The sequence below is a fragment of the Copadichromis virginalis genome, linkage group LG16, assembly GCF_057382275.1.
Source record: "Copadichromis virginalis isolate Kocher_CV1m ecotype Utaka linkage group LG16, C_Virginalis_male_GT1.1, whole genome shotgun sequence".
Lineage (NCBI taxonomy): Eukaryota > Metazoa > Chordata > Actinopteri > Cichliformes > Cichlidae > Copadichromis > Copadichromis virginalis.
This window is the reverse complement of record NC_140633.1, coordinates 39072217-39089407: the sequence shown is the minus strand read 5'-3', so window position 1 is coordinate 39089407 and position 17191 is coordinate 39072217. Positions and strand designations below refer to the sequence as shown.

Below are 17191 nucleotides of genomic sequence, written 5' to 3'. Positions count from 1 at the left end.
AGGGCCAAAACTGGCAGAAGAAATAAAGGTTGATGGAATAGAAAGGGACACTGGTGAAAATATTGAAAGGAATAGTAGCTCAATGTTTTTAAGAGCAGTGGAAGAGAAAGAGATTTATGACATAGTTAGAGGACTTAAGAACAAAACCAGTACAGACTGGAATGATATTGATATGGTAACGGTAAAGACAGTTATTGATGGTATCGTAAAACCATTAAAATATATATTCAACTTGTCGTTTCAAAAAGGAGTTTTTCCACAAAAAATGAAAGTTGCTAAAGTTATTCCCATTTACAAAACCGGTGAAAGACATCATTTTACAAACTATAGACCAGTGTCAATACTCTCCCAGTTCTCTAAGATACTGGAAAAACTCTTCATAAAAAGATTTGACAGTTTTGTGGAAAAATATGAATTAATGACAGATAGTCAGTATGGGTTCAGAAACAACAGATCAACAGCTTTGGCACTGATAGATTTAATGGAAAAGATAACGGAATGTATGGATAATAAGAGGTATGCGCTCGGAGTTTTCTTAGATCTAAAGAAGGCGTTTGATACTGTTAATCATGAAATTCTATTAAAAAAACTGGAAAAGTACGGGTTTAGGGGAGTGGTTTTGGAATGGTTAAAAAGCTATGTAGGGAATAGGCAACAATATGTACAAATAAATGAATATAAATCTAATTTGATGGATATAGCTTGTGGAGTACCTCAAGGTTCAGTACTGGGTCCAAAAATGTTTATTATGTACTTAAATGATATCTGCAGAGTATCGGAGATTTTAAAGTTTGTAATATTTGCAGATGACACAAATATACTGTGTGCAGGTGGGGAATTGCCACAGGTTTTGGAAATGATCACACAGGAATTAACGATATTAAAGAAGTGGTTTGATATAAATAAATTATCATTGAATCTAGATAAAACCAAATTTATGTTGTTTGGAAACCAAAAGAAAAACATCGAAGTAGAAATATGTGTTGACAATGTATATTTAGAAAGAGTAAATGAAATAAAATTTCTTGGGGTGATCATTGACCACAAGCTCTGTTGGAAGCCACACATTACTTATGTTCGGGGGAAATTGGCACGGGGCATTGCCGTCCTGGGAAAAGCAAAGCATATGTTGGATCAGAAAGCACTGCACATTTTATACTGTGCTTTACTACTGCCATATATGAGCTACTGTGTAGAGGTCTGGGGAAACACATACAAAAGTAACACACAAACAATAACTATAATACAGAAAAGGGCCATTAGATTAATAAATAATGTAGGGTACAGGGACCATACAAATGCACTCTTTGTCAAAATGCAAGCTATCAAATTCCAAGACTTGGTGAAGCTTAAAACAGCGCAAATAATGTATAAAGTAAGAAATAAATTGCTCCCCAAAGAAATCTGTAAATTGTTCATAGAAAGAGAAGGTGGGTATAACTTAAGAGGGAAATGGAATTTAAAAATACAAAGTGCTAGAACAACTTTAAGAACTATGTCAATCTCAATTTCAGGAGTTAAATTATGGAACAGTCTAACAGAAGAAATAAAAGACAGTCAAAACATAAAACAGTTTAAAGTAAAATATAAAAACCTAATTTTAAATAAGTATAAGAATGAAGAAAACGGGGTTAACCCAGGACGGTAATGTTGCTGGTAATGGTGTTGCGGTTCTTTTTTTTTTTTTTGTTTTGTTTTGTTGTTTTTCCATAACTTGTGTATCTGCAAATATACACATTCTGTATTTTTCATATGAAAGAAACTATACTGTGGTGGGGCTTGCTAATTTCTTGTTTTTGATTTATGTATGTTATGTTTTGTTTTACTTCATATGTTTATATGTTTCATATGTTGTTTGTTTAATTTAAGACAAAAAAAAATTAAATGAATGAGAGGTAAAACTTGAGGGGGTAGGGACAAATAAGTAAATACTTCAGCCTACTCCTTTTCAAACAAATAATGGAATGATATTTTGTAATGATTGTGAAGGCACATGTTTGAAATGTTTGAAATAAAAATGAACTGAACTGAAAATACGATGAAATGAGGTGGCTCAACACTTTTGCACAGTATGATATCACAGATTTATGAAGAGCTGCACCATTTAAACCACCTAAATATTTTATCTTGTAAAAAATATAGCTTTGAATTAAGATTGCAGCAGTGACCTTGTTTTTCATTTGCCGTTAGAGGCCCTCTCAGTGTCGGCTGAAATTACCTCCTGAACAATGGTTATTATTACGTTCTTTCCCAGGAATTAGATCACTTAGGCCACCTCTTTTCTTCTTTGCCTGCCAGCCAGACTGTCAGCGACCAACTGCAACAAACCTGATATGTGAATAAAAATATACCTGCACCTGCATTTCAAAGACGTTTCATGAACGTCTCCATCTGTGTGCGTGAGTGCTGCTGGTTGAGACACATCAAAAAGGAACAGATGTCATTTGTTAATCTGAATGCAGCCATGGCCATGAAACCCACAGAAACTGATGGAAACTTGTGGTCATGGAGCTCGTTTCTCATAATCATTTCTCACTAAAAGTGCATTGAAATTTTTTTCTTTCCATGCTATATTTTTTTACTTGAGTCATTCTGGTCATGTGCACGCATTCGTTTAGAATGTATTTTTTACATTATCAAATTATTTTGGAAAGTGTAACCTGCATAACTGTCTTTGCATTAGAATGTGCATGTTCTTTTTGTTTTCATAGTTTAATTTATATTTAATTGTGTTCTGGTTTGCAGCGTTTTGTGTTGTTTCACTTTAAATTTGTTTATAAAGGAAAAAGCTGAAAATTTAAATAGTTAAAAGTTGAAATGTAAATAGTTGTTTTTTGTATTATATGATTTATTTATTACATTTTATGTGGAGTGAATAAATAAAAGTATGTTTACGGTGGCCCCTAGACACAAAACACGTACAAACTCCAAAACATGTAAAAACCCCAAAACATGTAAAAACTCAGAAGCACGTACAAAGTCCAAAACACGTACAGAACACAACAGAAGTGCTCCAGGATGCTAGGGGGCAGTGTTGAGCTTTTGTTACCTCGTGGCTACACAAGCCAGCAAGTACCAACAACCGGATTTGTTGTGTGGTAGTAACAGGAAAATGAACATTTTTTTTAAATTATTTGAATATATATATGAGTGCTTGTGTATAAATACACAAACAATACACATATGCTTTCAATTGTGTAATTTAAGTGATCTAGGTAGCTCTGTTTGGGAAGGTCAATTAACGCTAGAAATGTGTTTTGGAGTTTGTACATGTTTTGTCTCTAGGGGCCACCGCATATATTTATATATAAATATATATAAATAAAACCACTTTTTTACATTAGTAATTCCTTTTGCCATAATTTTATATTGTTGTTAATAATAAATAAATTAAAGCAACAAAACAACCTGAAGAGCCGGTTCGGAGCCGAAAGAGCCGGTTCTCTAAAAATCCCATCGCTAGTTAACAGTGGCTAACAGATGCTAACAGCAGCTAACAGATGCTAACAGCAGCTAACAGATGCTAACAGGGGCTATCAGCAGCTAACAGAGCCTAAATGTAATACTACTGGCAGAGCAGCATATCCTCACTAACTCATCGATGTGTGGCTGTCATCGGTCAGGACTGAGCTTCTCTGGCTCATATTTGACTCCTTCATTAGGTTTTCCAGAGTAAATAAAGCTGGACATTTCTCTTTGATAGAACAGAACTCAGTTCACTGCAACTGGTGACTTTACTGGTTTCAATGGTAAGAAATATACCCAGTGAAACACAGAAGCAGTTTACTGTATAAATTCCATTCTGTTAACATCATTCATCACAAGCACTTTGTATGTCACATGGTTATGAAATCACACTAACTGTTTTTTGACTAAGAAGAAATGTTACACTTCTAGTACAGTGCTTCTGGTATTTGCTGTGTTGTAATTCTGTTTTTCCCACTCCGGCATCATCACTGTGGAATTTATTCCTGCCTCTGTGTCTGGACATATAAGGTCATAATTCTTACTTTTTAATCTATTTTTCTTAGCTGCGTCAGAAGACAATGGCTCATTGACGGGCTGATCTGAAAGGGCAGACAGCAAAGCAATGATTAGTCCGAAAGAAGTCTACAAAAGCATTCTTTTGAAATAAACATGCATGTATGCTTTCAGGGGTGCTTAATATTTAGTTTGTGCAATTATGAGAATATTTGAGATTTCTCACCTGGTTCAAAACCTAAAATAAGAAAATCCCAGTAAGCTAGAATAAGCAGTTTGAAGCTTTACAGAAGCACACATACTGAAATGTAGATGGGACCAGAATCCATGCATGATCTCCCAGGTTTTGTTCAAAGGAAGCCTTGAGGTGAAAGTGAGTGTGCTGCTATTTTTCGGACTTTTTAGAAATCACCTGATTTTGCATCAGTGCGGGTTTTTTCTCCTCATACCATTTCAGTTCATGAAATTGCAAATTGTAGTCCTGATGGTGCATATGGGTACATATGTGTATGATATGACTTTCTGTATTTCCATTACGCACGGGTGAGTGAGTCTGTGTGTGTGCCTGAGCCCAGAGTTCAGTGTTGATATGCTGCATATTTCCTGTGCTGACAGAAAGAAAGCATATTCATAAAATGATTGATGTTTTTGTTTTTGCAAGAGAAAAATAAAAAAAGATGGAAAAACAGATACAGATGTAGAAAGTGACAAAGATCAAAATATTGGTCCTTGGAAGTGTGCTCACAGAAACTGAAGATATGCTTGCATGTACCCAGCTGGCTCTGTCTAATTCCTCTGTGACGCTGACCCGTTCTAGTGGACTCACTTTCAGTCAGGGAAGAAAATTGTTTGGTCGCAGGAAGAAAAGTAACTCAGAGGACGTGGCCACACCGAGGTCCTACTCCTAGCTTGTTACAGATGCCTGGCCAAGACTGTATTAACTCATCGTAACAGTTTACACAAATAGGCTTAACCGTATGAACGTTATTTTAACCAAAACCGTTAACTTTTCCAAATCTCAACAAAGTAAAATATGTCATTCATCAGTGCAGACGTCTAAGATCGCACCGCCTTAATCAGTGTGTTGCACACACATCATTGCTTGCTGGCTAGCCCCTGTGCTTCGTGGATAGTGAAATGTGAGATCAAAAAATGTGGGGTGTCTGTATCTCAGGTGGTAACCACTGGCTACTAACCGGAACCAGCCAGTGGTTGGTGGTTCGATCCCAGTCTCCTCCAGTCTGCATGGGCAAGATACTAACCCCATGTTCCCTCCGATGCATCCATCGGAGTGTGAATGTGTATGAATGTTAGATAGGGAGCACTTAACAGTCTGTGTGATTGGGTGAATGAATTCGTTGTGTAAAGCGCTGAGTGCTCAGAGTAGAAAAGCGCTGTATAAGAACCAGTCCATTTACCATCAAGGGGGTAAAGGACCATCTCAGGGTGATAAGCAACCACATATCCCCGGCCAACCTCAACTGTGACTTTTTATTTGACGAATTTAAGAAAAATCCAATGTAGCCACTTAAAACTGCCCCTCAGCCTAAATCCACAGTGTCCTTGTTGTTGCAGCACATGTAGCGTCCCCACTGATTTTCCCTTTTCTGCTACAGGTTAACGTGTGAATGCTTGTCAGTGCTGTATTTCTCTCCAGTGTAACAGTGTCAAATCTCATTTTCTCAGCTGAGATTAAATTAAATTAATATTGTACTTGTAGCCGGACTAGAAGACAAGTGTTCATTTGGGATGGTGTGTTTTTCCTCATTGATCATCAGGACGGCCATCTGATGATGATGATGTCTTTATCCTGTCTTCCTTCTCTCACCCCACCCGGTCGCTGCAAATAGCCCCGCCCCTCCCTGAGCCTGGTTCTGCCGGAGGTTTCTTCCTGTTAAAAGGGAGTTTTTCCTTCCCACTGTCGCCACAGTGCTTGCTCATAGGGGGTCATATGATTGTTGGCTTTCTCTCTGTATGTATTTGTGGTGAAATTAAGGCACAACGGGACCACAGATCTGCATTTTGAGCCATCTTTATTCACCTTTGTCACACCACCACAACAACTCCTGAGTCCCCGTGTTTTAACACGGTAGGCGTGATTGCGGATGCCGTGCAGGTGCGTCCACACGGCACCGCAAACCACGCCCCACCACAGTATTATTGTATGATCTACCTTACAGTATAAACCAACTGTTGTTGTGATTTGGTGCTATATAAGTAACATTGACCTGAATTGAACAGGCTATTGTGTTACATTAATGGAAATTCTGAGAAAGTGTAATAACTGTATAATTCAGCAGTTTGTGCTTATACAAGCCTGGAAGCATCAGAATGAACACGAAACAGTTCTTATAGTTTTGTATGTTATAATTAGTTTTTATTTTATTTTGACTTTTTGTTTTTAATTCAGTTTTGTTTCAGTTTTGTTTCCAGAGCAGATTTTCTTGTTTCTGTTTAGTTTTTATTATTTTCAGTCTTAGTTTTAGTCTTTTCCATATGGAGAGAATTTGTCAGATGCGAGATTTAAGAAAGAATTCTTACATGTAAGAAATGTGTTATTGTAGGGTCTACCTTACGATATAAAGCACCTTGAGGCGACTGTTGTTGTGATGTGGTGCTGTTTGAATAAAATAAAATTGAATTGATGTCATTTAGTGTTATATGTATTGAGTCACTCCATCTCAAATCATCACATAGACTGTATTCTGCTCGGCCACCTCTGATTTACCTGGAAATTGTACAGTATATATATAATGGTTGCTGATGAGTTTTTGCTTCATACATCAAATACTTAATCAAGATATTTACCTTTTTTTTTTTTAATGTCCATCAATCCAGTCTCAGGTCTTTGTTTTCATACTGAGCTAATATTCGAACATGAATATCTTACATGGAAAAAAGAATAAAACCGATGATGTAAAGTTTCCTGAAATTCTACTAAAACTGACAGAAGGAGGCTGGTGTAGTGTTTGTGAATAGGAAATCGTTGCATTTCAGAGTAATTCAAAATAAAAGTACTTTTTGACATTAAATTCTTGGTCACAAAAATGAAGAAGGAAAACTTTTCATTCAGTTTCTGAGTTGGATCGGCAAATGTGACAAATTGTAAAAAATAAAAATAAAAATAAAAAATCTGTTTTTTGCGAGTTGAAGAAAATTCTGGAGCTTCCAGATGGTGCTCTAATTATAACTGAGAAAATAATTTTGTTAAATATATGCATGTTTTTTCATATTGGGATCCACTCTGTAGGCGTGCAAACAGCCTCAGAGGAGTCTCATAATTCAGGTTTCAATACAGTATTAAAAGCGCGACATGCTAAAGGCGGGCTGAGCATTCACAATAAAAACATCTGTATCCAAATCTCAGACTAACATTTCTGACTTATGAGAAAACTCGAATCTGTTTATTGAACTTTCTGACAAATTAAGTTAATTATCAGTTTGTGCATATGAATTTGTATCATTTTGCCTAAATGTGGCATTTTTGTAAGATTTATTCTGGGTTTACAGAAAACACACTGATGAAGAAATCTCCAAAACACACTCAAACTCACGTACTGAGTGTGATACAGTTGGCAGTACAGGGTTAGCATCCATACATCCCACAGTTATGCTCATTATTTTCCAATAAGAATCTCTTACTCTGTTATGTTGGCATATCTGTTTGCAATAATCATCTAAAGCCTTGTTTCCTTTTGCTTTTGTTTTCTGTGTGTGTCTGTGTGTGTCTGTGTGTGTGTGGCAGTATGGACCGGATCCAGCAGCTGAGACGAGAATACCAGCAAGCTAGAAGAGAAGGAATGGTGCCGCCATATGAAGAGTTGGACCCACGACGCAGAGGCCATGAAAACGACCCACACAGGGTAAGCAGCACAGTGACGCTCACACACACACACACAGACACACACAGAGATCACAGTGCTGTGTGTGTGAGGTTTCTTATTCTCTATCAGAATGATCACTGCTTTTATTGCGCCTGTCAAGTGATGAAGGCCCTTTAGCTGTCAGTCGCAAGGTGCTCTTTGACGTGAACGGCTCCCGTGGGCATTGAGCCGATGGGACTGATATGATCCACTTTTCACGAGGATGACACACACGGAGGAGATAAGTAGAGGTTTTATGCGCTTGTCGTTCGGCAGGTAGTGTTTTTCAAATCACAAATTCACATCCAGGCACGATCACGTCTGCGCTCAGATTGGCTGAGTCACGCTGGAAGACGCCGAGGAGCACGTCTGCGATGCCGTAATAATGTTAAATTATTAATGTGCTAACAAGAACTCAACCTCCCACGTTAGCACCAGGTGTCACCCTGCAATGACTGCGCTCGCCACCGTTGCAAATGAAGCGCATGCAAATATGTTGTGGACTGAACAAAGCTGCTGGTTTAGACGATACGGTTCTGCTTTCTTTCCTGCTCCTTTAGCTCCTTGTGCAGTAACTGTCTGATTATACAGGTGCTGCAAGTTTTAACAGTTTAACAAAAATAATAATAATTTTGATCCTGCAAAATCAGCTGCATGTTTCAAATGAAAGAGGCCTAAATGAGTAGATTATTTTAACTAATACTCACAACTAATGTCTGGATGAGTAAACCTGAGATCCCAGAGTGAGCTCAGTGGATCGCGTCCCCGACTGCTGTTACTAACATCCAGAAACACGACGCACAGAGTGGGAAACAAGCCAGAGGCCCGTCGCTGGACCGAGGAGCTGAAATTAATCTGCTATAACAAACGGATAGGTTTATTGCAGCAATCACAGTTTAACTGCCGGACCGTGAACTCCTCGAGTCTGCTCATTGAGGCCGAGTCAGAAGCTTTACTTCTGTGTACACAGACGCTGTCAACATTCATTACAGCCAGCTTAAAACATAAAAAGGATAATTAATACATGCAGTCGGGCTGGACGATGTCACGACTACGAGGTGACACATTAACCACATCTGCGTGTGGGTGTGTGCGTGGGAAAATGTAAAGATCCGGGCGGTATTGCGTTTGGCACCGTCCCCTATGGGCGGCGCGGCGCTGCAGTGGTTAGCGCCGCTGCCTCACAGCCGGAGAGGTTTGAACCCGCTCATCATCCGTGGCCTCTCTCCCCGGAGTGTGCATTCTTCTCGCTGTGCCTGTTTTCCAGTCCGTTTGCAGCTTTAGTTGGACAGACGCTTTAGGAAATGCCCGGGTGGATCATTTGGAACAAAAACAAGCTGATAATAAAAGTTTGTTTTAAAGTTATTTTTTAGAAATCTGTGACTTTTTAAAGTAATGAAATTACCATGATTGATTAGGAATTTGATCGCCTGTGTCACTGCATCTAAACAGCTTGCTTATCCAGACTTATGCTCGGCTCCCGCTTTAATTCACATCTAAAAGTAATTTGGTTTGTGACCCGCCGGGGGCAATCGTCTTTCCCCTCCGATCGATAGCCTCGCATTACACTCTTCCCTGCCTCCAAATAAGAAAACTTTGTCGCCGTTTATATCGCAGAGCGTGAGAGCAATTAGCATGCTTCAGAGGTGCAAATGAAGTTTGAAGTGTGAAAGTTGGAAGGAAGACCAGTAGCGGTTGCCACGGCACCTAACGAGCCTCTCTTATTACGGATGATGCATTTATTAATTAAAGCATAAGCGATTTTTTACCTGACTGGCTCTCTGTCGCATGATTGGGGAGAGAATAATGCTTATGGAGGCGAGCTGGTGGCTAATTCAGCTCCACTTCTCTTGGTTTGTTTTTCTTCGTCTGATGTGTGTTTTTATAGGATTGGCTGAGTGGCTTTGAGAAGTAAACAAAATGAAAAGTAAAGTGTGGAGCGGCCGAGACCAAAAACACTGATAAAGGCAGAGAGAGAGAGAGAGTGCCCATCTTGCATTTTTGCCACAGTGGGCTCGACGTGTTTCCTCTTCTCCTTTTTCCCCCTATGGCTCCATTACCATTTCACTGATTCATGGTTATGGGTTAGCTGTCTCCGCTAGCAAAATTATGTTTTGCTAAAAACAATTATCAAGCAACAAAAGCCACACCACAAGTGAGCGCATTGTGTGTGTGTGTGTGTGTGTGTGTGTGTGTGTGTGTGTGTGTGTTTTGGAAGACAACAACAGACTTTCTCCCTAAGGAGACGGGGAACTAAATCAACAGGGCGCTGTTGTGTTGTCCCACACACACACATTTACACACAGTTATTCACACAGAGTACTGTACACAAGCCAATTGTTATGGTGGGTGGTGTGACACCGACTTTATTATTAGATTAAATTATAATGAGCAACCATCAGATAGTTTTGCCGTACTTTGGGTTTACATATGCGTGCTCATTTACAGTCAGTCGTTTAATTACTAAACGACCTCAGGTTTCAAATTTAAATCTGCCTACTCACTGAGCTGGTTTGTTTTCCTACCGGTGTAACCTCATCGCCGTATGGCGTTATTTTTGTGCCACTATTCTGAGCGCACGTAAAAAAAATTTGAGCGCACGTAAAAAAAAAATTGCAGGTGCAAGTGTTGCATTTTGAAGAGAAATTTATTTTGAGCGAAGAAAAGCTGAATTTGAGTGAACAAAATTCATTGCTGCATGCAAAAAATGTATTTCAGTGTTTGCTGTTATCCACGCACACACACACGCACAACAGCTGCCCCTCTCGCTCAGTTTTTGCATTTGCGCTCGCTCGCAATGTGTTGCTCGCGCTCTCAACATTTCTGCCCGTGCGCGCTCAACTCTTTGTGTACACCGTTATATTTGTGCCACAAAACCAGCCAATCACAGACTTGGATGCAAAAATATCTGATTGGCTGTTCTGGTCTCCAATCAGCTCGAAATGACGAAATGCAATATCCCAGAATCCATTTCATCCAAAACTCAAAGGAGGCAGTGGCGGAGGAACACAGAGTGGCGGAGTTTGAAATATTACTCTGTCTGGGTCACAAAATAAACTTTTAAGATATTTTCATGCGAGAATGTTGCTGTGTAAACTTCAAATGTCTGCTCGATTCATCAAGACATCACATATTTGCAAAAGTGCTCTAACGTTTTCGGAGATGCCTGTTGATGGAGTCCATCAGCGAATAGTTTCAATTCACAGGTGCAGCAATTCTTTAACACGCGCACGTAAATTCTGCAGATTTCATTTTTGTGTCAAGGTCAGACCAAAATCAGTAACGACTTCATGTTACCCACAAGGTTTTTATGGATCATCTTCAATCTTCACAACAACACATTTGGCTTGGGGGGACACGAGTACCTTTGTTAGCTAGGTTAGCACCTTCATTGTTAGCGTCCAGGGTCAAAGTTGACCTTGGAAAAATCCATAAGGAGTAATATGTCATATGAAAGGGCGTGAGGAGAGCTGTACAACAGACTTTTTATTTTTCCAATACAACGCCCTATGATGGCACAATCACACCATAACATCAAACATGAAGTTTTAGTTTCACCCGTGTCCTTCGGGGTGTACTCTGAGTGTGTTTGCTGTGTAACAGTGGAAATACTGACAGCTGTCACTGCTTTAATGATAACAAACTGTTGGATTATAAGACAAGCTGTGACTCCTCTGCGCTCCCAATAAAGCAGCTCATTGTAAAGCATCACTGCTTTAAAAGTGGCCAATCACTTTTGACGTAAATATAATTCATATAAAGGTCCGATCCTTCATTTAGAGGCAAACGGGAGACCGGAGATGTGGGCAGGATGGCCTCTGTGACCTGTGATGTAACCTGGATTTAATCCACGCTTTGGAAACGTGCTGTAACATTTTTAAACCACCTGTAAATGTAACATGTAGCCAGTGCAGCTGCGCTGAAACAGCAGCGATGTGAGAAAGAGTGGGTGTGGACAGGCCTGATAAAGGGGTGGATTACAGTCTGCAGTCCTTCCTGTATTCTGATATTTTTTATATTTATATTAGAAAAGGGCACAGCCTCTGCTGGTTTGATGCTCGTTTATCACCATAATCTCGTGCTTTGTCCATTCTGTGGTTCTAAACACTATTAATTTATTTCCATATTCTTATAAATGTTTTTCATGACTATGAGGTAAAATGAAGAAAAATCCCCCGCTGCTGACCTTTCCCCCTCAAACAAACACACTGATTCGTTTATCTGCACAAATTTGTATCTTTGTCGTCCTTTCTGTTTCTTCCTTCTCGTTCGTGTAACGTCTAAAATTGTCCGTTTCCTGCCGATCGTCCCCGCTGTGCCGGTGCAAATGTGCTTCCTGAAGCTTGACATTTGCAGAAGTTTGTGCTAAATTTGACAAAGTCCTCTATTTCCTGCACTCCCTGAAAATGCCTGTCAAATTCTGTAACCGCTGAGCTCATCCACTTCTCTGATGATGACTCTATCCTCTTCGTCACAGATGCTAGGCAATGCGGTTCACTTGCATTTGCCTTTTTAATTTCGTGTTCGTTGCGCCGACTTGACAGGCTTGAGTTGCAGCTGTAGCTGCATTCTTGTGTGCGAGCTGAACTTCAGCTTCATCTTATTAACCGTGCTGGGGCGGAGGGAGCCGTCCACTCTGGATTTGGGGTATTTTGAGGTCTGTTGGTGTTAAAGTTTTTTTGCCAGAACAGCAGATCGATTTTCTGCCTTTGATCAAACCGAACAGCAAGTCCTGTTATCGGTTAGACGTTTAGCTTCTTTGTAGGTTTATTTCTTTACTTTCCTTTGAATAGAATTATTTGCAGGTAATATTTAAAGGAGAGGTCACTGTTACCTTTAACAGCTTCAGCGAGACACATGGAGCAGATTCAGTTTTATTGTTATTGGCAGCAAAGATCAAAAGTGAAAAAAGCTCATGAAAAATTGCTCATCTATGAATGTTGCCCGTGCACGTGTATAATAGGACTTTTTATCATATCCTGTTGATGCAGCCCGAGTTCCCTCTACTCTTAGAACCATGTCCGGTCCTGTACATAGACAGGGGCGTCTGTGTGTGTCTGTGTGTGTTTGTGGGTGTGGGCGAGCGTGTTTTGTGCGATTGTTTGTCTTTTTTGGTTCAAGGTTCCAGTCCTCTGAACTGCCTCCAGGATTTTCTCCAACCTCGTCAGAAAAAGGCGCACCATTGTGTGATTCACAGTAGAATTTGGGAAAATCCCAGCGCAGTAATTCCCAGAACCTTTCCCACATAAAAACACATCTTGTTTTTTGGCCCATCCTACGTTCACTCTGTCTGCCGCTTTCTCACTTTTACTTATTTGTCTGACACCTCGACTCTTGTTTGTAGCATCAGGTGGGAATTAAACCCACCGTCCATTTCAAAGAAAACAGGAAGATTTGGGCAGTTTGGGGTTTTCCCCACATTTAACCTCCAAGTTATCCTGAGCCTGTCCTTAGCAGACAGAAGCTTTAAACAGGTCACAAACGCTGGGACGTAGACACACATTAACAACCTTTTTCACCGTGTTAAGACACTTTAATGGCACGATGTGGGAAAATGTGTCACGTTAGTCACGAGTTTCAGACGCCTGACTAACATAAACACAGTTTCCCTGCTGTGGAGGCAGCGTGAACAGAGCATGTTAGTGAAATACTTCCTCCCAAGTTTAAAGTGTTAATAACAGATCTCTGCTTTCACACGTAAACGTTTATAAATCCCACTTTCTGTGATCCAGGTCCATCAGGAAGACCTGCAGTCAGTCACCAGTCGGCCTGTTACATGTTCAAGTCACCCAGGTTATTATAGGAAACTAACCTAGATGAGAAAATATTCTAGTTGACTAAAATAAAAGTTATATAGAAGCATAGAGAGGGAGTGGTGTTAAACCTCTGCCATGTTTTTATTGTAACATCTGTACCAGTTTTCTTAATCCTCACCTCTGACATGTCTCCCACACAATAACAATTCAAATGACTAAAACTAACTAAAAAACAAATAAAAAATTTTCAATCAATTAAATAAAATCCACTTTGTAAACTGAGCTGAATTAAAAACAAAACATCAAAAATAAAAGAAAAACTAATTATGATAAATGGACTGATTCTTAGGTATTAATGTTTTACTCGAACACTCAAAGCGTTTTATCAAATTTTATCTCCAAATGAAACTTCAGATTTTGGCCTGATGAATAAATCACAACCACCAGAATCCAACATCGAGTCCATCGTGTCGTCACCCTTCAGAATTTTGTGTTTGTCCTTTCACAGTCGTGTCAGGGCATGACTCTGTACTAACACACACACCTTCCCTTTGGGACCTTGAAACGCTTCATTTTAGAAATTATAAACAGGAAATGTTCGTGTTTCCTTGAGTGTTGTATAGGAGATACATATATAGGAGAACGGGATTAAACCCCAAACCTCTGTTAGTGAGAACGAACAGCACTAAACCTTGTAGCAGAGAGTCGGCAGGGTTAAGAGAGATGCTCGGAGCTCCTCATCCCTCCTGCATCTTCTTCCTCCTAATATAATTTTCTATCACATTCAGTTCGGTTCATGGCCTTTGAGCATGTTTTCTCTCTAAACCTCAATATTTCCCTTTTTTCCACTTTAATAAGAGGTGCATCGGGTTTTTTTTCTATTAAATATGACATTGAGAAATAAAATGCTCTTGTCGGTGGGTTGAGTTGATCAATAGGTCCATCTATTTAGACTCATCTCCAAGCAATTGGACGCGGTGGAATATGGAAACACAGTTGTGCTGTTCTGCATCCTGACTGAGCCACGGCTAAGTCCTGATACCTGAACGCTGCACTGCTGCTAGCAGACACTGTGATAACTGAAGGAAAGGAGTTTAAGGGGGTGTCGTTTCTACATCTGCACGAATAAATCCACATTAAAAGACATGCACGGAAAATAACATGCATGCATCGATGCCAAAAATCTATATTCAAACATGGAAAAAGACATAAGTAACACATGCAGGCAGTTTCAGGAGCAGTCGTGCTATTGCATGCTGCACATAGACACTCTGCCTAGTGCTTATATTAAAACCACAGGTGGTTTTCTCTTGGAAAAACCCATAAAACCCATTGCACAGTTCATATTCTCTAATGTTCTCTCTCCGCAGCCTTAATATAATAAAGTTATATTAAATTGCAGCTCAGTTATATGAGACAGTCTCTTTGTCACTGAGTACTTTCCCCGTGCTGTGCATTTTTGCAAAAAAGGTCTTTTATTTACTTCACTGACAGATTCAAGCAAGAATTGAACCGCTTATAAATTTCACCCATTGCACAAATTGGATAAAGTTTAGTGTTTGGCATCTCTGGAGTAAAGCAATGTAAATTAATAATCTGACACATCAGCATTATTCCAGAAACAGCGTGGTAAGACCTGCAGTCCTTTGTTGGCTTCGCTGAATACAGAACTGGCTGACTGGCTGCATAAAGAAATGAATGCTAATAAAGGGGATACACTGTGTCAGGCTGCTCGCACGAGCTGCTCTGCAAAGGTTGTGTGAGACGCACAACATCCCAGCCAATAGCACGTGATCGCACACCTCCATCCACAGTCACAGTGTGCACACAGATGCAGTCAGAGATATTTCCTATATGATCACGAGACTGAGCCCAGTGCTGATTCTCACTCAGGCCTTATAAGGACAAGCAGACCGTTGGAACGGCACAAATGTGCTGAATGTAATGGAACAGAAAGGAAACTGGGATTTCACCGATGGCCCAGAACAACTGTTGGATGGAAAGAAGGAAGAAAAATGACAGAAACAATAAGACGAGAGAGATAAAGTGTCTGCAGAGCAGACGTTCTGCATTACTGAGCAAGATTTGACGTGTAAAACAGAAGGTCAAAGAGAGAGCCTTACTGTGATTGTTCCTAACCTAGGACTTCCTGCTGAGTATCGAACCTTTACATCATTTATAATGCTTGGCGACTTGTCCTTTAAGAAAACTACTTTCATTTTGGTGATAAGCCTCAGTATGTATAGTGTGCCGTGTTCACTGCCCGATGAGAAAGAAAATGAAGGTCAGTCGGTCAGAGTGCAAAGAGTTACTGGCTAATGTGAGAGCAGAGACACGTTACATCCCAAAAAATGTGAGCAGGAACTACAAAAATGGCGGACTGAACACAGACAAGTTGTTTGCAACACGTTTGCATGTGCATGTAACTTGGTTCAAGGCTCACAGAGTTACTCGTGTGCTGCCTCAGTCACTATCCTGAGAAGTCTGTGGCGTCAACATGAGCAGATGTCCAGATTCTGATTTGTGGGAAGCGCTTTGCTAATCTTTACATTTGTAGTTTTGTCTCGGTTGCTCTCTCACTGCTGTGCATCTGTGTTGATGAATGATGTCCATGTCCAGTAGCAGGTCAAGAGGTTACATGTCAGACAAGATGAGATCAGTGTCAGCTCAGTGGACCCTGTTCAGGCAGTCATTGTTCGCCTTTCTCTCTTGCGCTGTTTCGGTCTCTCCTCAGTCCCTGTGGACCACTTTGTCGTTGAGCTAAGCTGCTGCTCACACACTGAGTCATGAGGTCATCTTAGGCAAGGTTTGGTGGTTATGACAGGCTGAAGCAATTAACGACTGACTTATTGTCAGAGATCTGGAGCCATTAACAGCTAAATCATTCACAGTGACTGACCAAGAGAGTGTGTGTGTGTGTGTGTGTGTGTGTGTGTGTGTGTGTGTGTGTGTGTGTGTGTGTGTGTGTGTGTGTGTGTGTGTGTGCGCGCTGTTGAGTGGATGAAACCTGAAACCTGTTTAATGTTTGAAGAATAAGAACCAGGTAAAGGTGAAAACTAGCATAAATCTGTTTGCACTGTCACGTTGCAGCACAGAGAGAAAAACAGGGCGTTAATCATAAACCACGATTCAAAGTTAAAAAGTCAGAGTTAGTTCTTCCTCTGAAGTAACTGCGTGGCTCACACAGCTTACTGCAGTATTGTAATGAAAGACGCTGCAGGACATTAAGCCAAATGCAAAACCACTCAGACTGCTCTGAGCCAAGTCACACAGCCTCCATTTGATTTGGCTGGAAAACAGTCGAAGCAAACCTGGTGTCGATAGAGATCCCACACACACACACACACACACACACACACACACACACACACACACACACACACACACACACACACACACACACCGTATATAAATGATTGAAGAAGTCAGTGTGATGTACTCAGTGTTAGCATTTTTCCACCGCCATGTTGGTTTTTGGAGGGTCAAGTGCTAAAGCTTCAGCTGCTCCTCGCACGCCTGGAAATCTGCATTTACTGTAAATAATCCTGAACTAGGGTTAAATAAAACACTAATACAGAACTATAATGCTCC

At 40.2% G+C, this 17191-nt stretch overlaps 1 protein-coding gene across 3 annotated transcripts in view; it reads left to right on the top strand.

Annotated features, from left to right (window-relative positions):
• LOC146691359 (partitioning defective 3 homolog B-like) overlaps positions 1-17191 on the top strand; it is a 217381-nt gene that overhangs the window by 160751 nt on the left and 39439 nt on the right. For all 3 annotated transcript variants that reach the window (XM_085434748.1, XM_085434747.1, XM_085434746.1), the window contains one exon: positions 7727-7844. In XM_085434748.1, the coding sequence (XP_085290874.1) occupies positions 7727-7844 (118 nt within the window). The remainder of the gene's footprint in view (positions 1-7726; positions 7845-17191) is intronic.